Source organism: Paramormyrops kingsleyae, chromosome 23, assembly GCF_048594095.1.
Source record: "Paramormyrops kingsleyae isolate MSU_618 chromosome 23, PKINGS_0.4, whole genome shotgun sequence".
Lineage (NCBI taxonomy): Eukaryota > Metazoa > Chordata > Actinopteri > Osteoglossiformes > Mormyridae > Paramormyrops > Paramormyrops kingsleyae.
The window spans coordinates 1,408,551-1,432,430 of NC_132819.1; the positions used below are offsets into that span (position 1 = coordinate 1,408,551).

General features: G+C 43.8%; 1 protein-coding gene across 2 annotated transcripts in view; it reads left to right on the plus strand.

Moving 5' to 3' along the window:
• LOC140581960 (uncharacterized) overlaps window positions 1-23,880 on the plus strand; it is a 90,510-nt gene that overhangs the window by 9,004 nt on the left and 57,626 nt on the right. Inside the window, exons 3-5 of one of the 2 annotated variants that reach the window (XM_072705923.1) lie at window positions 7,381-8,381; window positions 8,674-8,766; window positions 14,655-14,889. In XM_072705923.1, coding sequence (XP_072562024.1) covers window positions 7,395-8,381; window positions 8,674-8,766; window positions 14,655-14,846 — 1,272 coding nt within the window. In that variant the 5' untranslated portion in view covers window positions 7,381-7,394 and the 3' untranslated portion in view covers window positions 14,847-14,889. Of the gene's footprint in view, window positions 1-7,380; window positions 8,382-8,673; window positions 8,767-14,654; window positions 14,890-23,880 lie in introns of those variants that run through there. The other variant, XM_072705924.1, reaches the window with a different exon arrangement.

The window sequence follows — 23,880 nt, forward strand, 5'->3', positions numbered from 1 at the left end:
AAACACCGTATTAGTATGGTGTTCCTAATAATAATCCTTTAGGTGAGTGTATATAAAATTTAAATGCCCAGTTTGGGTAAAAAAGAAATACTTGTATTCTTATATTATGTTAACAACAGAGATAACACAAACACAGATTTCATGTGTTTATTTTTATATGTAAAGCTTAAATGAAAAAACAAATTCATTTAAAAGATAAACCAGAATATCAAGTCTGAGAACAGAGTGTAAAATAAAAGACAAAGACGTTGAGGTAGTAAATACTATGTTAAAGGTGTCTTGTATGATTCATTAGTAAACAGATTTTGACGACTTTGAGCATGAACATTTCATAATCAGGAGAATTTTTAAGGTTCTAATCAGCAGGCAGTCCCCGGCATACAGGTCACCATTTGTGATGGCTGCTATCATATTATGTGACCCTGGCATAAATCTTGCAAAAACATATTGGAACAACCAAATCTTTTTCAGGTGATGACTTTGAGCATGAACATTTCATAATCAGAAGAATTTTTAAGGTTGAAATCAGCAGGCAGTCCCCGGCATACTGGTCTCCATTTGTGATGGCTGCTATCATATTATGTGACCCTAGCCTAACTCTGGGTTCACCATTTCTGTAATAGAGCATTTATTTATATTATGAATGTTATAAATGTATAATATAAATTTTTTTTTAAATAAATATATGTACACACACACATACACACGCACATCTTTGCTATTTTCTAAGTTGACATTTTAGTGGTAATATTCAACGTACGACCTATATGTGTCCCATTGTTGAAACTCTCGCTTTATTTTAATTTGCCACTGTATTGGCATGTAAAATCAGATTACCGTCATAAAAATTACATTTAGAATGCACACCGACTATGCAATTTAACTTTACTCTATTCATGGATTGTACGCATTATGCATGAGACTTTAAACATTATAAGGCATGTTCATAAACTATGCTGTACAATGTATCCGTCATGAAAGTTAAAACTCTGGTGGGTTCGTCTGCATAAAAACGAGTCGCGTCGAGCGACAGTGCTTTTCAACCGCAGACTTACGTAACTTGCGTACCAAGCGCATGCACGCGGGAGTTTGCGCCTCCTATGGGTCACAATATATGATGGTCACAGAATATGGTGTAACACCTGTTTAGTCACGAGACACTGCCTGTACGTGCGTGACACTGCCATGGAAAACGTAACAGTACAGTACACTTTGTACTGTAAGCGCTGCTGAAAAAGCGTTTAGCGACAAATCTAGCTACTTTTTCTGGTGCTATTGCAGACTTTTGGAGATTCTGACATGAAAGCACGTTTCCTTCTTACTCTTCTCACCGAGCAGCGGGTGCTGTCGTGGGCTCCTCTCCCATCCCAAAGCACTCACAGGCAGCCAGTCCCGCGCAGCTGCAATCAGAGCAGGAGATGTACACCCCTCTGCGTCCAGGCTGCAAATTAATCGTGCATGCGCAAAGAAACCGCTGGCTGATGCTGCACTGGGTTAATCAAAAATAAGTAACTCCGCCAGAGTGTCTCTTTGGGGTCACTTTTGCCGGTCCCAAGTCCGGGAAAAGGAGGAGGGTTGGAATTGTGATATAAAACAAGAATCGACAGAAGAAAGTTAATTTGTAGTTTTATACGCGTTTAGGGTGTTTTTTAACCACTTTTTTGTCTCTCCCACGACATTATTCCTCTCTCCTACAGCATCGATTATAATTACATGTACATTCCATATTATGAAAATGAAGCGTTGCTGTCATTTAGCGACTTTTGGGACAGTCAACAGCTACTTTCCTTGCTGAGGAGTTGGCAACAGTGATTATACTGCAGATCATATCGCCTCATCTCAACTCTAAATGTAGATAGTAAAATACTGTCCAAAATTCTTTCCCATCGGATAGAAGATAAGAACATAAGAACATAAGAAATTTACAAACGAGAGGAGGCCATTCGGCCCATCAAGCTCGTTTGGGGAGAACTTAACTAATAGCTCAGAGTTGTTAAAATCTTATCTAGCTCTGATTTAAAGGAACCCAGCTTCCACTACACTAGCAGGAAGACTATTCCATACTCTAACTACACGCTGTGTAAAGAAGTGCTTCCTCAAATTTGTTTTAAAATGTTTTCCCGCTAATTTCCACTTATGGCCACGAGTTCTAGTATTTAGACTAATATTGAAATAGTCATTTGGCTGAACAGCATCCAGACCCGTTAGAATCTTATAGACCTGAATCATATCCCCCCTTAGTCTCCTTTGCTCAAGGCTAAACAGATTCAGTTCCGCTAACCTCTCCTCATAAGACATTCCTCTAAGACCAGGAATCATTCTCGTAGCTCTTCGTTGCACCTTTTCTAAGGCAGCAATGTCCTTCTTGAGGAATGGTGACCAAACCTGCACACAGTATTCTAGGTGGGGTCTTACCAAGGAATTATATAAGTGAAACATCACCTCCCTTGACTTAAACTCCACACATCTAGAGATATAACCCAACATTCTGTTCGCCTTTTTTATTGCTTCCCCACACTGGCGAGAGGGGGACATGGAAGCATCAACATACATACCGAGATCTTTCTCGTAATCAGCTACCTTTATTTCAGTGGAACCCATAAAATATCTGTACTTTATATTTCTGCTCCCTGCATGGATTACCTTGCATTTATCTGTGTTAAATTTCATCTGCCAAGTATCAGCCCATTCGCTAATTAAATCCAGATCCCGTTGAAGCCTCTCTGCTGCTAGATTAGTATCTGCTACCCCGCCCACCTTGGTGTCGTCTGCAAATTTAACCAGTTTACTGTATGTATTTGTGTCAATATCATTAATGTAAATTAGGAACAATAGAGGTCCTAAAATTGAACCCTGTGGTACCCCACTATGAACGGAGGCCCACTGTGACATTGTGCCTCTAATAACTACTCGCTGCTTCCTGTCAGTTAGCCAGTTTTTGATCCAAGTTGCCACAGTTCCTAAAATCCCTGCAGCTTTAAGCTTTAGCAAGAGACGTTTGTGGGGGACAACATCAAAGGCCTTCTGGAAATCTAAGTAAATCACATCATAGGCCTTTTTGTGATCAATTTCACTTGTAGCTTCCTCAAAGAACTCAAGTAGATTCGTTAAGCAGGATCTACCTCTCCTAAATCCATGTTGGCTATCCTTTATGATGTTATTTGCATCTAGGTAATCTACCATTTTCACTTGAATTATAGCTTCCATTATTTTTCCAGTAATGCTAGTTAAACTGATTGGCCTATAGTTTGCTGGATTACTTCTATCCCCTTTTTTGAATATGGGTGTTATATTAGCATGCTTCCAATCTGATGGTACCACACCCGCAGATAACGATTTCTGGAATATTAAAGTTAAAGGTTGGCTAATAATATCCCTCATCTCTTTTAAGACTATAGGTAAGATGCCATCAGGCCCCTGCGATTTATTTATTTTGAGTTTAGCTAGGCTTAGTATCACATCAACCTCAGTTATACATATATTGGTCATAGACGATGCTGTATTCGTATTAATTGGTGGTAAGTTACTTGTGTTCTCTATTGTGAACACCCTTGAAAAATAATCATTAAACTCATTTACCATATCAATTTCATTATCAATTATAAGTCCCTTACTATCCTGCAAATTAGTGATTTCAGCTTTTAGTGCTCTCTTGGAGTTAAAATATTGGAAGAAACCTTTACTGTCATGCTTAGCCTCCAATGCAATTTTTCTTTCTACATCCCTCTTGGATAGCCTAATGTAATTTTTTAACTCTGCCTGTAGACTTAGATACTCCTGCTTAATTTTGAAATCATTAGTTATTTTCCATTTTTGGAACAGATGTTCTGCCTTATATCATAGCAGAGGATCAAACAGGCTTCATCAAAAATTGGTATTCATATTTTAATAAACGCAGACTTCATAATATTTTATACGACCAATTACCATCCAAAACTCCAGAGATACTGATACTCGATACCAAAAAAGCATTTGATAGGGTGGAGTGGGACTTTCTTTTTTACGCTCTTAGACAATTTGGTTTTGGTCCCCGAATTATAAATTGGATAAACATTGTCTATTTGTCCCCTCTTGCGGCAGTCCGAACAAATAATAATTTATCATCTTACTTCCCGCTGTCACGCCCAGCTCCGTCCGATCCTCGTGTGTGCCACGCCCACCTCGTTACCTCGTGTTAATCCCTGATTGTCATCACCTGTTTCCTGTTAATTTTGACTTGTCCTGTGTATATTAGTCCGCGTCTCCCACTGTCTCCCAGATCGGTCATTGTGTAGTGTCGTGTTGGATGTTTGCTGTTTGCCCGGATCCCTTAATAAACCCTGTTTTCCCGTCTGACCGGCTCATCTAGCCTGCTTTCCTGCTCGCCCGCTCCACCAACATGACACCCACTTGGTCGTGGCACTAGACAGGGTTGTCCATCATCACCTCTCTTGTTCGCTATAGCCATCGAACCTCTAGCAATTGCTTTGTGTAAGGAGTCTGCAATTAGAGGTATTCAGAGAGGTGGAATTGAACATAAAATTTCTCCATATGCAGATGACATGCTGTATGTCTCTGATCCTATAACTAGTTTGCCCAAAATCCTCAAAATGTTAAATGACTTTGGTAATATATCAGGATATAAAGTTAAGTAAAAGTGAACTTATGCCAGTGAACCCTAAAGCTTTAAGTGTTAATTATTTCTGTTTAAAATAAGTTTGTATAAATTAAAGTACTTAGGAATTTGGATCACACACAAATTTAAAGATCTTTTTAATGCTAACTTTTCACCTTTAATGGCTTGTCTAAAGCAAGATTTGGAACGCTGGGATGATCTGCCGCTGTCATTACCCCCAGGTCAGCAGTCCTCTTTGTCATCCATCTATTTGGCTTTGCTGTGTAAAAGTAGCCATATCAAAACTTATGGATATGGTAAAGTGCTTGAACCTCTCTTGCATGATTTGGTTGTAATGGATAATCATGGAGTATTTGTCCCACAGATTGGAAAAAATGTTAAAGGCACAGTACAGTGTGTAGTTGCGGACAATCTTGGTGCCCATGGGCTTGCAGGCTTTGTAGAGAATTTTTCTGGACACTATGTTTGTCGATTTTGCACAGGGAGTTTCAGTGACTTTCAGTCCAAGCAGGTTCTGTCAGGAGATTTTACTCTAAGATTTAAAGAAAGCCACAATGAACATGTGAAAAGTGCAGAGGAGAGTGGAAAACCTTGTGTTGGAGTAAAAAGGGCATGTGTGCTGACAGAGAATCTTTCTCATTTTGATGTCACAACTGGATATCCTCCTGACATACTCCATGATCTGTTTGAGGGTATTGTTCCAGTGGAACTTGCACAGTGTCTGGGTATGTTAATGTCCAAAAAATACTTTTCTTTGGATACTCTAAATAAGGTAATCCTCAGTTTCCCCTACAAGGGAGATGATAAAACAAACCGTCCCCATATTGTGCCACAGTCATTTAAAAGGAACAACACAATTGGTGGCAATGCTGCTGAAAACTGGACTCTCTTAAGGTTGTTACCTTTCATGATTGGAGATGTTATACCTGAAGGGGAGTCAGTGTGGGAGATTATCCACTTGCTGAGATAGTGGAACTTGCTGTTGCCCAGGAACATACAGAAGAATCCATTGGATATCTTCAATGCAAAATTTCTGATCACAGGCAGAAATACCAAGAAGCATTTCCTAATCAGAGACTTTTCACATCATGGCCTGTGGACCATGCGATTTGAGGGTAAACACAGCTTTTTTAAAAATGTTGCTCATCATACCAAGTGTTTCAAGAATGTTGCTTTAACACTGGCAAAGAAACACCAGCTGATGATTGCCTATCACTTACACTCATCGACTCCACATAAACCTGGCTTTGAAGTTTCAGGTGCATCAAGAGTTCCTCTTGAGGTGCTAAAAGATGAAGTATCATTGCTTATCCAGCAGATGTACCCAAGCATAACAGAAGTAGACATGGCTAAAAGTGCAGATTGCAAAGGGATCTGCTATAGAACCGGAATGATAGTAATCTGTGAATTTACTGATGGACTGCCTGAATTTGGACAGATAATTAGGATATTGGTACTTCAGGATACAGTTAATTTCATAGTCAAGAAGTTCTCAGCTTGGTTTAGGGAGCACTACCGGGCCTTTGAACTGCAACCATGTCCAACTGGTAAAATGTTCCTGATAGCACATGATACCCTGCCAGAGAAGTACCCACTACATTACTACTTCGTTGGGCCACTCAGACTGGTTACATTTAAAAGATATCCTTATATCAGAAGTAGGTGTTTTTAAACAGCTTTTGTTACTAACCCTTCTAAATGTACAATTATCACTAGCATGACCACCTAACACTAATTTTTCACTTGTGTGTACAAGTCTGTATAATGACTTGTTTCAGTGCATGCATGAACATCTTGTCACTGGCTGGATGTGAAAGTCTATCGTAGTTAAGGGATACTGAACTTGTGCACACTGTAGTAGCAGGAATTTGGTGGTGTTTGATCACAGTTGAATTTTGTTGATATTTAGTCTGAAATGTGGAAACAGTAGCAGATAGTATTCGAAACATTTGACACTCTTTAACCACAGTAAATACACAGTACAAAAGATTTTGTATTTACATACATTTTGGAGCAAATATCAAGTCTCATTCAAGCATCATGGCAAAGCAGTTGTATTGAATTGTTTTAATTACAGTGGTCTGAAGCGAACACTGCTAACAAAAGCAATTTAAGCTACCGTATTTTCCGCACTATAACGTGCACTGCATTATAAGGCGCACAGTCAATCAGTGGTCTATTTTCAAACTTTTTCCACATACAAGGCGCACCGGACTTTAAGGCGCTTTAAGCAAAACAAAACAGTCAGATAAGCCAGTCAACCAAAATTTATTTTACATCACGTGTTCACAATGACTGTCAACATTGTTCATACGTTTATGAGCATCTTCACTACTCTTTAACACGTAAAAAAACAAGAGTCTTATACCGCTAAATCAAAAGTCAGCCTATTAACAATAACTCAAAATTGAACACTTATAATCCGGTCCTATACCGCTAAATCAAAAGTCAGCGTATTCATAATAACTCTTGAAATTGTTAATTTATAACACGTGAAGTACTACACAATACACTCACTTTTCAATACTAAAACATTCAAATCGCTTCGAGTTCAGTATGCACAACAGAAATTAATCCACGTTTAAAGCGCACTGGATTATAAGGCGCAGTTATTTTTTAAGAAAATCAAAGGCTTTTTAGTGCGCCTTATAGTGCGGAAAATACGGTATTAAGGTGGGCACATCTTTTCCATCCTACAGCAACCTTAGCTTCACTTTCCATTCTAACATCATTGTCTCAAATTTGACTTTAATCTTTTTTTTTAGGTTGAAGTATTTGCATGATGGCTGGACCTGTGAAACTGCGGATTGTCTTTGGTGCTAATAATGCTGAAAAGTTGACCATAGAATCGGGCATGCCAAAGTCTGTGGACGATCTTTCAAATGAGATCAAACGTCAGTTTGATATAGAGGGGGACATTAGACTCCAGTACATGGACAGCGACTTTGATAATAACTTTGTAAACCTTAGTCAAATTAGTGATATACAAGACAAGAGTACAGTGAAAGTCATCTCATTGTCAGATGCTTCAGATGTCAGTCAAGGCTGTTTGAACCAGAGTGGTGAAGGCACATCTTCATCCTCTGATGACACAATCATACTCTCCTCCCCTGACTCAGCAATTGCTCGATCGCAGTGGCCTACAGACTTTCAAATACCTACATTTCCATATGATGTGGAGATGCAACTTCAAAGTGCAAACCAGGCCTTCATGTCAAGCAGAGTTCTCCTAAACCCCGGCCACAAACTAAAGTCAGACATCTTGGAAAGTCTGGCTGAGCAAATAATTAAGTTCAAGGCATATCCTTCAAATTTGGAAATAGAATCTGTTGCTGAAGCTTTAATCAAAGCTCACCCATGTTTGAGGGAACAAGGATCCTCTAGTGGTTACTATGGATGGAAAATTAGCCTCAAGTATAAGATGGCTAACTATAGGACAAAGCTAAGAAACTTGGGCTGCCCAGAGATGAGCATTAATTCCCTCAAGAACAAACCTGCAGATAAGTGCCAGCCGGCCTATAACGTTAAAAAACCAAGAACGGCAGAAGTAAATTTCTGCCCCCCCTATCCTGCTGGAGAGACCCAGGACAGCCTTGAAGGCGAAAGAGTGTCACTGTTGTCCGAGGTCAAAAAAAGACGCAACAATGCAGTTATCAAGGAGAATATGGCCAAGACCTTTGCGTATAGGAGACAGGAGGTAGTCAGGGACAAACCCATGATTGCAGAGCTCAAGACCAGATGGCCAGGACTGTTTACTGTGCCTGAGGTATAAACTGCTTCTTAAAACATCCATAATCAATGTTATATAATGCATCAAATATTAGTGTTTGCACAAAATATTGCACAACAAAAAGTAGTTTTCGTGACAGCCCTACTTCAGTGTATTCTGTAATTAAGTAATCATTGAACATTATCATAACCATTGATAATGTTTGTATAAGTAAATGGTCATTGTACATGTGCCTACTTTTATCGTTAAAGTTTCACCCATTTCCAATAATTTTAAAAGTGTAATAGGTTTATAGTATTTATGTTGATGCTGCTTTTTTCCTATTTAGAATGAAACTGTTGAAAAGAAGAGGGAGTGCCTCCTCAGGGCACTTTGTATCTATCTAAATGAAGATCCAAGCAGTCTCTTCCAAGAGTATCTGGTAGGTAATACTAACAATTACTGCAGCAGTAACAGTATCCTGCGGCTTTTAATTATATCACAATATCCATGTAACATTGTGGGATGTGGCTTTTAGGAATGGCAATTTTGGTCTAGACCAAAATCACGAAATCACGATTTATGGCAGGCGAGTTGCTATATTAGATGACATTAGGTCATACAGGTGTACTTAATTAAGTGGCCAGTGAGTGTACAAATTGTGAGAAATCAAGTTAGTAAAGCACTATTTTAAAACATTTATGGAGAAAATTGCAATGCAAATGAGCTCTTTTGAATTATGTAATTGGCTGGTGATTTCATTGTTGTCTTGTGTGTGTGGAAAGGATTCAGATAGCAGTGCTGCCCAGAGGGACCTTGAACAAGTTGTCTTTGGCATCTACAGTATTAATGCTGAGGGAGGGGATGGCACCAACACTCCAGTTGATGTTGGAATAGTGATTGAGGGTGTTGAAGTGCTTCAGGGCTTGGGAGACATCGCTTCTTTAACCTTCTTTCACCTTTTTTAATATTCCAGAAATCGTTATCTGCGGGTGTGGTACCATCAGATTGGAAGCATGCTAATATAACACCCATATTCAAAAAAGGGGATAGAAGTAATCCAGCAAACTATAGGCCAATCAGTTTAACTAGCATTACTGGAAAAATAATGGAAGCTATAATTCAAGTGAAAATGGTAGATTACCTAGATGCAAATAACATTATAAAGGATAGCCAACATGGATTTAGGAGAGGTAGATCCTGCTTAACTAATCTGCTTGAGTTCTTTGAGGAAGCTACAAGTGAAATTGATCACAAAAAGGCCTATGATGTGATTTACTTAGATTTCCAGAAAGCCTTTGATGTTGTCCCCCACAAACGGCTCTTGTTAAAGCTTAAAGCTGCAGGAATTTTAGGAACTGTGGCAGCTTGGATCAAAAACTGGCTAACTGATAGGAAGCAGCGAGTAGTTATTAGAGGCACTATGTCACAGTGGGCCTCCGTTTATAGTGGGGTACCGCAGGGTTCAATTTTAGGACCACTATTGTTCCTAATTTACATTAATGATATTGACACAAATACATACAGTAAACTGGTTAAATTTGCAGACGACACTAAGGTGGGCGGGGTAGCAGATACTAATCTAGCAGCAGAGAGGCTTCAACGGGATCTGGATTTAATTAGCGAATGGGCTGATACTTGGCAGATGAAATTTAACACAGATAAATGTAAGGTAATCCATGCAGGGAGCAGAAATATACAGTACAGATATTTTATGGGTTCCACTGAAATAAAGGTAGCTGATTACGAGAAAGATCTCGGTATGTATGTTGATGCTTCCATGTCCCACTCTCGCCAATGTGGGGAAGCAATAAAAAAGGCGAACAGAATGTTGGGTTATATCTCTAGATGTGTGGAGTTTAAGTCAAGGGAGGTGATGTTACACTTATATAATTCCTTGGTAAGACCCCACCTAGAATACTGTGTGCAGGTTTGGTCACCATACCTCAAGAAGGACATTGCTGCCTTAGAAAAGGTGCAACGAAGAGCTACGAGAATGATTCCTGGTCTTAGAGGAATGTCTTACGAGGAGAGGTTAGCGGAACTGAATCTGTTCAGCCTTGAGCAAAGGAGACTAAGGGGGGATATGATTCAGGTCTATAAGATTCTAACGGGTCTGGATGCTGTTCAGCCAAATGACTATTTCAATATTAGTCTAAATACTAGAACTCGTGGCCATAAGTGGAAATTAGCGGGAGAACATTTTAAAACAAATTTGAGGAAGCACTTCTTTACACAGCGTGTAGTCAGAGTATGGAATAGTCTTCCTGCTATTGTAGTGGAAGCTAAAACCATGGGTTCCTTTAAATCAGAGCTAGATAAGATTTTAACAACTCTGAGATATTAGCTAAGTTCTCCCCAAACGAGCTTGATGGGCCGAATGGCCTCCTCTCGTTTGTAAATTTCTTATGTTCTTATGTTCTTATGTTCTGCATGTGCACTCTTAATGGGTGTCATATATGCAATGAACCTCAGTTATCCTCAGGAACTGAAAACGTTCTTTGAGGTGCTTCAGAAAATCTTCCTCCAGCTGGATGCTACCAGACTCTCAACCAAGGTACAGATGCTTAAAAACAAACTGTATGAGTGAACATTGAGCACGTGTGCGTTTAACATGAAGGCCTGCTTTTCACTTGAAACAATTTAATTGAAAAACACTTAAGTTTACATACCTTTTTTTCTTTCTTTCTTTTTTGTGTGGCACGCACCACTGTTCTGGGTGGCATGTTTCTTTGTCATGTGAAGCGTGTCCAGATTTTTTATTATTTTTTCTACAGCATTAATGCTGAGGTAGGTGATGCCACCATTACTCCATTTGATGTTGGATAGTGATTGAGGGTGTTGAAGTGCTTCACAACTTGGGAGTTTATATATATATATATATTTTTTTTTTGGTGTGACATGCACATGTTCTGGGTGACATTTCTTTTTCATGTGAAGTGTTTACAGATGCTTAAAAAACTGTATGAGTGAACCAACGTTGAGCACTTAAAAGTTTATGGCATTAACATAAAGGCCTGCTTTGCACTTGAAATCAGTTAATTGAAAAAACACTTGAAAGATTACATACCTTTTTTCTTTTTTTTTTGTGACATGCACCACTGTTCTGGGTGGCATGCAGTGTCCAGAGCTGTTGTTTATTTATTTTTTTTAAAGGTAAAGAACATAAGAACATAAGAAATTTACAAACGAGAGGAGGCCATTCGGCCCATCAAGCTCGTTTGGGGAGAACTTAACTAATAGCTCAGAGTTGTTAAAATCTTATCTAGCTCTGATTTAAAGGAACCCAGGGTTTTAGCTTCCACTACACTAGCAGGAAGACTATTCCATACTCTAACTACACGCTGTGTAAAGAAGTGCTTCCTCAAATTTGTTTTAAAATGTTCTCCCGCTAATTTCCACTTATGGCCACGAGTTCTAGTATTTAGACTAATATTGAAATAGTCATTTGGCTGAACAGCATCCAGACCCGTTAGAATCTTATAGACCTGAATCATATCCCCCCTTAGTCTCCTTTGCTCAAGGCTAAACAGATTCAGTTCCGCTAACCTCTCCTCATAAGACATTCCTCTAAGACCAGGAATCATTCTCGTAGCTCTTCGTTGCACCTTTTCTAAGGCAGCAATGTCCTTCTTGAGGTATGGTGACCAAACCTGCACACAGTATTCTAGGTGGGGTCTTACCAAGGAATTATATAAGTGTAACATCACCTCCCTTGACTTAAACTCCACACATCTAGAGATATAACCCAACATTCTGTTCGCCTTTTTTATTGCTTCCCCACACTGGCGAGAGGGGGACATGGAAGCATCAACATACATACCGACATCTTTCTCGTAATCAGCTACCTTTATTTCAGTGGAACCCATAAAATATCTGTACTTTATATTTCTGCTCCCTGCATGGATTACCTTGCATTTATCTGTGTTAAATTTCATCTGCCAAGTATCAGCCCATTCGCTAATTAAATCCAGATCCCGTTGAAGCCTCTCTGCTGCTAGATTAGTATCTGCTACCCCGCCCACCTTGGTGTCGTCTGCAAATTTAACCAGTTTACTGTATGTATTTGTGTCAATATCATTAATGTAAATTAGGAACAATAGAGGTCCTAAAATTGAACCCTGTGGTACCCCACTATGAACGGAGGCCCACTGTGACATTGTGCCTCTAATAACTACTCGCTGCTTCCTGTCAGTTAGCCAGTTTTTGATCCAAGTTGCCACAGTTCCTAAAATCCCTGCAGCTTTAAGCTTTAGCAAGAGACGTTTGTGGGGGACAACATCAAAGGCCTTCTGGAAATCTAAGTAAATCACATCATAGGCCTTTTTGTGATCAATTTCACTTGTAGCTTCCTCAAAGAACTCAAGTAGATTCGTTAAGCAGGATCTACCTCTCCTAAATCCATGTTGGCTATCCTTTATGATGTTATTTGCATCTAGGTAATCTACCATTTTCACTTGAATTATAGCTTCCATTATTTTTCCAGTAATGCTAGTTAAACTGATTGGCCTATAGTTTGCTGGATTACTTCTATCCCCTTTTTTGAATATGGGTGTTATATTAGCATGCTTCCAATCTGATGGTACCACACCCGCAGATAACGATTTCTGGAATATTAAAGTTAAAGGTTGGCTAATAATATCCCTCATCTCTTTTAAGACTATAGGTAAGATGCCATCAGGCCCCTGCGATTTATTTATTTTGAGTTTAGCTAGGCTTAGTATCACATCAACCTCAGTTATACATATATTGGTCATAGACGATGCTGTATTCGTATTAATTGGTGGTAAGTTACTTGTGTTCTCTATTGTGAACACCCTTGAAAAATAATCATTAAACTCATTTACCATATCAATTTCATTATCAATTATAAGTCCCTTACTATCCTGCAAATTAGTGATTTCAGCTTTTAGTGCTCTCTTGGAGTTAAAATATTGGAAGAAACCTTTACTGTCATGCTTAGCCTCCAGTGCAATTTTTCTTTCTACATCCCTCTTGGATAGCCTAATGTCATTTTTTAACTCTGCCTGTAGACTTAGATACTCCTGCTTAATTTTGAAATCATTAGTTATTTTCCATTTTTGGAACAGAGCCCTTTTCCTCCTGACTTTATTCTTAATTTCCTTAGTAAACCACCTTGGTTGTCGTTTCCTAGATTTAGTTTTGCTGGAAAAAGGTATGAAGTCCTCTTGTACTTGCAACAATGTGCTTTTGAAAAATTTCCATGCCTCTTCAACTGTTTTGCTATTTAACTCTGTCCAGTTTACAGTTTCTAATTTCCGTCTCATACCATTAAAGTTAGCCTTCCTAACATTGTATACTTTTAATTTCGACTTTGCTCTTCGGACACTAAAATTAACCTCGAATTTAACCATGTTATGATCACTACCGTACAATGGGTCTAAAACCTCTAATTTTCCAATCCTATCCTGGTTATTACAGAAAACCAGATCAAGAAGGGCTTCTCCCCTGGTAGGAGTATTAACAAACTGAGTAAAAAAACAATCCTGTACTAATTCCACCATCTCAAGTTCATTTACAGAAGAGCCAGAGATTGTGTCCCACTGTATCCCAGGTAAATTAAAATCACCCATAACCACCACATCATTTTTATTACTCATAATCCTGATATCATCATATAATATTCTGCTTTCCTCTACAGCTACATTAGGTGCTCTATAACAAACCCCGACAATTAGGCCATTTGAATCTTTAGCATCAAGTTTTATCCATACAGCTTCTGAATTTTAATTTTTATCAGTGAGATCCCTTGCCTGCAAGTTTTCTTTTACGTATACTGCAACACCACCTCCCTTCTTGCTTATCCGGTCTCTACGGAACAACGTATAACCATCCATATTATATTCATCACCATCATTGTCACTCATTCATGTTTCAGTTATTCCTACAGTATAATGTCATAATTGTCTGAAGAAATTAAAGCCTCTAAGTCATTAATTTTGTTTCTAATACTCCTAGCATTCAAATACAGACCACTAATGGTAGGCCTTTTACAGTGTCTACTTTTAATATTTATTTGGGCATTCCGTCTCTCCCCACATAAATTCTTAACTGACCTCCCTGCCCCCCCAGTCCCTAGTTTAAACATTCCTCAACTATTCTGCACATAGACCTGTTCCAGAAGGTCTTCCAGTGCCCCATAAACCTGAACCCCTCTTTCCTACACCACCATTTTAGCCACGCATTTAATCCCCTTATCTCAGCTAACTTTGCCTGACTTGCACGTGGCACGGGAAGTATTCCAGAGAATACCACCGTGGATTTTCTGCTTCTAAGCTTATCCGCGACTTCTATAAATTTATCTTGCAGAACAGCCCTTCTGCCCTTTCTTATGTCATTGGTGCCAACATGCACCACGACCACTGGATCCACCCCGGCTGGGGCCAAAAGCCTGTCCACTCGATCTGGAAGGTCCCCTACCTGGGCACCAGGCAGGCAAGACACCGTACGGGACCCTCTATCACGGGTGCACACATAACTATCTACACCTCTTATAATTGAATCCCCTACTACCACAACCTCCCTCCTACTGGGGTTAGGTGGCTCCTTGGTGCCCAAGGGCTCACCTGCCTCCCCAGTCTCTTCCGGCTCTAAAGCTGGAAGCACCTGAAAGCGGTTAGACACCGCTACTTCAGGTGATGCCGCCTCTGTGAATTGTGTACGCCCTTTTCTACGTCTACGACCTACGTTCACCCAGCTCTCTCGACCTACCTGTTCATCATTCTCCCCCCTCCCCGCTTGTGACGTACACACAGTCTCCCTAGAAGGCGTATTAACTCTCTCGTTTAACTCATTGTTATGATGGATGAGAGCCAGTCACTCCTCTAGGTCACGAACCTGGACCATGAGTGAGTCAACTAACCTACATCGCTCGCAGACGAAATCCGACTGGACGCAAGCATCCAGAAGGGCAAACATCTCGCAAACACAACACTGAGCTGGCCCCATAATTACCTAACTCACTATGTCCCCGTCCTTTACTCCCAGCCCAGTATATTAATAGAGAATATTTAAACTTTTAGTTGATCTAATTAACGTATAGTTAAAACAAAGTACACTAAAACACTAAATTAACACTTGCGTTAAATCGGAACTTTATTATAAATTATCCGGCAGCGTCAGCGATAACAACCTTTAAATTAAACTTTTAAAATAACCAAATTTACAATTACTTACCCGAGATTAACTTCCTGCTGAACCACGTTTAGCTAAACTAAAGCGAAGTTGCTCTAGGGAGGCCAAAAAACCCTCTCAAAGCAGGCTACTGCCGGAGCGGGAAAAAAAGTGGAAAATGTCCTCCCGGCCCCGACCGGCGACCGAGCAAAGCTCCGGAGCAACTGTCCTTTTAAAGTTAATGTTACCGATGTTCGATAATATTACCCGCGGGTGTTTGATGCGAAGGACGCAGACAGAAACGCCGCTCGCGCCCGCAGCTGTCGGTAACACTCATGCTGTCAATTAACAAGGACAGACAATTACACACGTAAAAATAAAAGTTAAACATGAAACAACAACCACCCTCGTAACCGTGCTGGCACACAAACACTCAAATATACTTTACAGATAATTCAAATCAACCGCTTCAACAGGCCACGGATATTGAAATAGTAATTGAAATTGAAATATTGAAATAGTAATTTGGCTGAACAGCATCCAGACCCGTTAGAATCTTATAGACCTGAATCATATCCCCCCTTAGTCTCCTTTGCTCAAGGCTAAACAGATTCAGTTCCACTAACCTCTCCTCATAAGACATTCCTCTAAGACCAGGAATCATTCTCGTAGCTCTTCGTTGCACCCTTTCTAAAGCAGCAATGTCCTTCTTGAGGTATGGTGACCAAACCTGCACACGGTATTCTAGGTGGGGTCTTACCAAGGAATTATATAAGTGTAACATCACCTCCCTTGACTTAAACTCCACACACCTAGAGATATAACCCAACATTCTATTGGCCTTTTTTATTGCTTCCCCACATTGGCGAGAGTGGGACATGGAAGCATCAACATACTGTCACGCCCCGCTCCGTCCGCTCCCGATGTGTGCCACGCCCACCTCCATTACCTCCTGTTTCGCCCTGATTGTTCTCACCTGTGGCTTGTCTTTTGTATTTAGTCCTCGTCTGAGTCAGTCTTCCCCAGACTCGTCATTAATGTTGCCTGTTGTGCTTCCCCGGTCCCGTCTTCCTCGAATAAACCCCGTTCAACCCGACTTCCTGTCTCCGTTCCCCTGCTTCCCTGCTCGCCTCTCTGCAACCGTGACAGAATGACGAGTCTCCAAGAAGACGCATCGCAGCAGGGAGAGGACCATTGGCTCGGCCTGTTGCAGGAAACTGCGTTCTGGCGAGATCTGCCGGAGATCCAAGAGGATCCCGGCTGCTACGCCCTCATGGATCGGAGCTGGACCCTGCTACAGGGAGTGACTCCGTCCACGGAAGCGCACGCTATGGCGGAAGTGCGCTCCCTCCTGCGGCAGCTCGTCCGCCAGGTGAAAGAAAAGGGGCTTCAGCCGCTCGCCTGGCCAGAGGCAACCCCGCCATCACCTACCGGACCCGGCCGGGTGAAAAAGAAGAGGCGCAGGGGAAAGAGAGAAAATGCCAGCACGACGCTCTCCCCTGCTCCCCGCCCGGGATGACCCCGCCGCTACCAGCCTGGCCCGGGATGACCCCGCCGCTACCAGCCTGACCAGCCCCCACCCGGAGAAGCCACCTCCGATGGAGGCTTACTGTTACTGGCCGGCGCGCCTGGGTCTAGGCAGAAAACGCACCGTGTGGGACACTATTCCTCGGGTCCCGAGAGCCCTTAAAGGGGCAGCGCTTAGTTGCTCGGCGCCCCTCCTGCCGCCCGTGCCGGACCCGCCTGCTGCTGCTGCTGTCGCCGCTCTGCCCGCGGCACCGCCGGCTGCTGCTGCCACCGCTCTGCCCGTGGCACCGCCGGCTGCTGCTGCCGCCGCTCTGCCCGCAGCACCGCCTGACCCGCCTGTCCTGCCTGACCCGCCTGTCCTGCTTGACCCGCCTGTCCTGCCTGCTCTGCCGCAGATGCGCCCCCTGCTGGCCGCGTGACGGCGGCACCCGCCGCGGTGCCCCCTGCTGGCCGCATGAAGGCGGCACCCGCCGCGGTGCCCCCTGCTGGCCGCGTGATGGCGGCACCCGCCGTGGCGCCCCCTGCTGGCCAGGAACTGAGGGTGCCCGCTGCAGCTCTGCCCGAGGGCCTGGCTTTGCCTGCGCCTGCAACGGAGGAAGCCGCTCCGCCTGAGGTGCCCGCCGAGGCGCCCCCTGCTGGCCACACGCCCAAGGTGCCTGCCGAGGCACCCCCTGCTGGCCAAGTGATGGCGGCGCCCGCCGAGGCGCCCCCTGCTGGCCACACGCCCGCGGCCCCGCCTGAGGCCGTCTCTCCCGTCCTGCCCGCGGCCCCCCCTGAGGCCGTCTCTCCCGTCCTGACCGCGGCCCCGCCTGAGGCCGTCTCTCCCGTCCTGCTGCTGCTGTCGCCGCTCTGCCTGCGGCACCGCCGGCTGCTGCTGCCGCCGCTCTGCCCGCGGCACCGCCGGCTGCTGCTGCCGCCGCTCTGCCCACGGCACCACCTGCTGCTGATGCCGCCGCTCTGCCAGCAGCACCGCCTGACCCGCCTGTCCTGCCTGACCCGCCTGTCCTGCCTGACCCGCCTGTCCTGCTTGACCCGCCTGTCCTGCCTGCTCTGCCTGCAGTCCCTGCAGCTGCCACCACTCTGTCGGCGGCACTGCCAGAGGTGGCCGCAGATGCGCCCCCTGCTGGCCGCGTGACGGCGGCACCCGCCGCGGTGCCCCCTGCTGGCCGCGTGAAGGCGGCACCCGCCGCGGTGCCCCCTGCTGGCCGCGTGATGGCGGCACCCGCCGTGGCGCCCCCTGCTGGCCAGGAACTGAGGGTGCCCGCTGCAGCTCTGCCCGAGGGCCTGGCTTCGCCTCCGCCTGCAACGGAGGAAGCCGCTCCGCCTGAGGTGCCCGCCGATGCGCCCCCTGCTGGCCACACGCCCAAGGTGCCTGCCGAGGCGCCCCCTGCTGGCCAAGTGATGGCGGCGCCCGCCGAGGCGCCCCCTGCTGGCCACACGCCTGAGGCCGTCTCTCCCGTCCTGCCCGCGGCCCCGCCTGAGGCCGTCTCTCCCGTCCTGACCGCGGCCCCGCCTGAGGCCGTCTCTCCCGTCCTGACCGCGGCCCCGCCTGAGGCCGTCTCTCCCGTCCTGCCCGCGGCCCCGCCTGAGGCCGCCTTTCCCGTCCTGCCCGCGGCCTTGCCTGAGGCCGCCTCTCCCGTCTTGCCCGCGGCCCCGCCTGCGGCCGTGCCCGCGGCTCTGGCCGCTCCGCCTGCGGCCGTGCCCGCGGCTCTGGCCGCTCCGCCTGCGGCCACGCTCGCAGCTCTGGCTGCCCCGTCTGCGGCCACGCCTGTTGCCTAGTTAGAGGCCCTGACTCCCTCGCCCTTACCCCGGCAAGGCCAACGCCCCCCAGGACCCCGCCTGTCAGTGTCCCGTAAGGGACGGGGACACAGGCGTCGGGCCCGGGTCCCGCCCGCCCTGCCCCTTGGCTCGCCCGTTCGGCCCCTGGCTGTGGCTCGGTGGCTGCCTGCGGGTCCTGCGCCTCGGAGTCGGCGGTCTCCGCCGGGTCCCCCCCTGGATCCTCGGTGCCGGTCCTCAGTCCCGCCTCCGTGTCAGCCGCCTCCGGGCCTTGGCGTCGGACAGCGCCTTCCCCGGCTCCGCCTCCGCCTGCCGCGGCTTCCCCCTCCTGCCTGCCTGCACTGGTGTTCCCTCCTGCTCCCTCCGTGTCCCCTCCGTCACTCCCTCGTCCCGTTCCCTTGGCCCCTGGGTGGTCCCCTCCTGCTCCTTCCTCCCTCTCGTCTGCGGCCCCTCCGGCCGCTGCCCGTCGCCCGCCTGGGTTCCTTCGGGCTCCCCTTGTTCCTCCTCCCTTTCTGCCTCCTGTCTCTGCTCCTCGGCCCTCTGTGTCTCCTTCGTTCACTCCTGGCCCCTTCGTGTCACCTGTGGGTGTTCCCCCTGTGTCTCCCTTCCTGGTCTGTCTGTCCGCGTTCCCCGTCCTGTGTCGGGTCCTGTCTTTCTATTCGTCCTTGTTCCTGTTCTGTGTCTCTGTCTTGTTTCCGGTTCCCCGTTGATATCTTGCTTTTGTCTTTCAGGTCCTGTTCCCTCGTCCCATCCGTTGTCTCCTCTCGGGCGCGCCCGGTGTGCGCGCCTTTGGGGGGGGGTTCTGTCACGCCCCGCTCCGTCCGCTCCCAATGTGTGCCACGCCCACCTCCATTACCTCCTGTTTCGCCCTGATTGTTCTCACCTGTGGCTCGTTGTCCGTGGCTTGTCTTTTGTATTTAGTCCTCGTCTGAGTCAGTCTTCCCCAGACTCGTCATTAATGTTGCCTGTTGTGCTTCCCCGGTCCCGTCTTCCTCGAATAAACCCCGTTCAACCCGACTTCCTGGCTCCGTTCCCCTGCTTCCCTGCTCGCCTCTCTGCAACCGTGACACATACATACCTAGATCTTTCTCGTAATCAGCTACCTTTATTTCAGTGGAACCCATAAAATATCTGTACTTTATATTTCTGCTCCCTGCATGGATTACCTTACATTTTTCTGTGTTAAATTTCATCTGCCAAGTATCAGCCCATTCGCTAATTAAATTCAGATCCCGTTGAAGCCTCTCTGCTGCTAGATCAGTATCTGCTACACTGCCCACCTTGGTGTCGTCTGCAAATTTAACCAATTTACTGTATGTATTTGTGTCAATATCATTAATGTTAATTAGGAACAATAGTGGTCCTAAAATTTAACCCTGCGGTACCCCACTATGAACGGAGGCCCACTGTGACATTGTGCCTCTAATAACTACTCGCTGCTTCCTGTCAGTTAGCCAGTTTTTGATCCAAACTGCCACAGTTCCTAAAATCCCTGCAGCTTTAAGCTTTAGCAAGAGCCGTTTGTGGGGGACAACATCAAAGGCCTTCTGGAAATCTAAGTAAATCACATCATAGGCCTTTTTGTGATCAATTTCACTTGTAGCTTCCTCAAAGAACTCAAGTAGATTCGTTAAGCAGGATCTACCTCTTCTAAATCCATGTTGGCTATCCTTTATAATGTTATTTGCATCTAGGCAATCTACCATTTTCACTTGAATTATAGCTTCCATTATTTTTCCAGTAATGATAAACTGATTGGCCTATAGTTTGCTGGATTACTTCTATCCCTTTTTTTGAATATGGGTGTTATATTAGCATGCTTCCAATCTGATGGTACCACACCCGCAGATAACGATTTCTGGAATATTAAAGTTAAAGGTTGGCTAATAATATCCCTCATCTCTTTTAAAACTATAGGTAAGATGCCATCAGGCCCCTGCGATTTATTTATTTTGAGTTTAGCTAGGCTTAGTATCACATCAACCTCAGTTATACATATGTGGGTCATAGACGATGCTGTATTCGTATTAATTGGTGGTAAGTTACTTGTGTTCTCCATTGTGAACACCCTTAAGATAACCAAATTTGAATGCTGCCACTCATGGGTATGTTTAACTTTTTTTTTTCCTTTTGTAAAACAAAATTTGATAAACCCTTGTGTTGGTGAATAAAGGAACTAACAAATGTTGAGTTGACTTTACTGAAGTAATTTGTGTGGAACCTGTTGACAAACTACAGTTAATTCAACCTAATTAGTACATAAGAACATAAGAACATAAGAAATTTACAAACGAGAGGAGGCCATTCGGCCCATCAAGCTCGTTTGGGGAGAACTTAGCTAATATCTCAGAGTTGTTAAAATCTTATCTAGCTCCGATTTAAAGGAACCCATGGTTTTAGCTTCCACTACAATAGCAGGAAGACTATTCCATACTCTGACTACACGCTGTGTAAAGAAGTGCTTCCTCAAATTTGTTTTAAAATGTTCTCCCGCTAATTTCCACTTATGGCCACGAGTTCTAGTATTTAGACTAATATTGAAATAGTCATTTGGCTGAACAGCATCCAGACCCGTTAGAATCTTATAGACCTGAATCATATCCCCCCTTAGTCTCCTTTGCTCAAGGCTGAACAGATTCAGTTCCGCTAACCTCTCCTCGTAAGACATTCCTCTAAGACCAGGAATCATTCTCGTAGCTCTTCGTTGCACCTTTTCTAAGGCAGCAATGTCCTTCTTGAGGTATGGTGACCAAACCTGCACACAGTATTCTAGGTGGGGTCTTACCAAGGAATTATATAAGTGTAACATCACCTCCCTTGACTTAAACTCCACACATCTAGAGATATAACCCAACATTCTGTTCGCCTTTTTTATTGCTTCCCCACATTGGCGAGAGTGGGACATGGAAGCATCAACATACATACCGAGATCTTTCTCGTAATCAGCTACCTTTATTTCAGTGGAACCCATAAAATATCTGTACTGTATATTTCTGCTCCCTGCATGGATTACCTTACATTTATCTGTGTTAAATTTCATCTGCCAAGTATCAGCCCATTCGCTAATTAAATCCAGATCCCGTTGAAGCCTCTCTGCTGCTTGATTAGTATCTGCTACCCCGCCCACCTTAGTGTCGTCTGCAAATTTAACCAGTTTACTGTATGTATTCGTGTCAATATCATTAATGTAAATTAGGAACAATAGTGGTCCTAAAATTGAACCCTGCGGTACCCCACTATAAACGGAGGCCCACTGTGACATAGTGCCTCTAATAACTACTCGCTGCTTCCTATCAGTTAGCCAGTTTTTGATCCAAGCTGCCACAGTTCCTAAAATTCCTGCAGCTTTAAGCTTTAACAAGAGCCGTTTGTGGGGGACAACATCAAAGGCTTTCTGGAAATCTAAGTAAATCACATCATAGGCCTTTTTGTGATCAATTTCACTTGTAGCTTCCTCAAAGAACTCAAGCAGATTCGTTAAGCAGGATCTACCTCTCCTAAATCCATGTTGGCTATCCTTTATAATGTTATTTGCATCTAGGTAATCTACCATTTTCACTTGAATTATAGCTTCCATTATTTTTCCAGTAATGCTAGTTAAACTGATTGGCCTATAGTTTGCTGGATTACTTCTATCCCCTTTTTTGAATATGGGTGTTATATTAGCATGCTTCCAATCTGATGGTACCACACCCGCAGATAACGATTTCTGGAATATTAAAGTCAAAGGTTGGCTAATAATATCCCTCATCTCTTTCAAGACTAAAGGTAAGATGCCATCAGGCCCCTGCGATTTATTTATTTTGAGTTTAGCTAGGCTTAGTATCACATCAACCTCAGTTATACATATATTGGTCATAGACGATGCTGTATTCGTATTAATTGGTGGTAAATTACTTGTGTTCTCTATTGTGAACACCCTTGAAAAATAATCATTAAACTCGTTTACCATATCAATTTCGTTATCAATTATAAGGCCCTTACTATCCTGCAAATTAGTGATTTCAGCTTTTAGTGCTCTCTTAGAGTTAAAATATTGGAAGAAACCTTTACTGTCATGCTTAGCCTCCAATGCAATTTTTCTTTCTACATCCCTCTTTGATAGCCTAATGTCATTTTTTAACTCTGCCTGTAGACTTAGATACTCCTGCTTGATTTTGAAATCATTAGTTATTTTCCAGTTGTGGAACAGAGCCCTTTTCCTCCTGACTTTATTCTTAATTTCCTTAGTAAACCACCTTGGTTGTCGTTTCCTAGATTTAGCTTTGCTGGAAACAGGTATGAAGTCCTCTTGCACTTGCAACAATGTGCTTTTGAAAAATTCCCATGCCTCTTCAACTGTTTTGCTATTTAACTCTGTCCAGTTTACAGTTTCTAATTTCCGTCTCATACCATTAAAGTTAGCCTTCCTAACATTGTATACTTTTAATTTAGACTTTGCTCTTCGGACACTAAAATTAACCTCGAATTTAACCATGTTATGATCACTACCGTACAATGGGTCTAAAACCTCTAATTTTCCAATCCTATCCTGGTTATTACAAAAAACGAGATCAAGAAGGGCTTCTCCCCTGGTAGGAGTATTAACAAACTGAGTAAAAAAACAATCCTGTACTAATTCCACCATCTCAAGTTCATTTACAGAAGAGCCAGAGACTGTGTCCCACTGTATCCCAGGTAAATTAAAATCACCCATAACCACCACATCATTTTTATTACTCATAATCCTGATATCATCATATAATATTCTGCTTTCCTCTACAGCTACATTAGGTGCCCTATAACAAACCCCGACAATTAGGCCATTTGAATCTTTAGCATCAAGTTTGATCCATACAGCTTCTGAATTTTTATTTTTATCAGTGAGTTCCCTTGCCTGCAAGTTTTCTTTTACGTATACTGCAACACCACCTCCCTTCTTGCCTATCCGGTCTCTACGGAACAACGTATAACCATCCATATTATATTCATCACCATCATTGTCACTCATCCATGTCTCAGTTATTCCTATAATGTCGTAATTGTCTGAAGAAATTAAAGCCTCTAAGTCATTAATTTTGTTTCTAATACTCCTAGCATTCAAATACAGACCACTAATGGTAGGCCTTTTACATTGTCT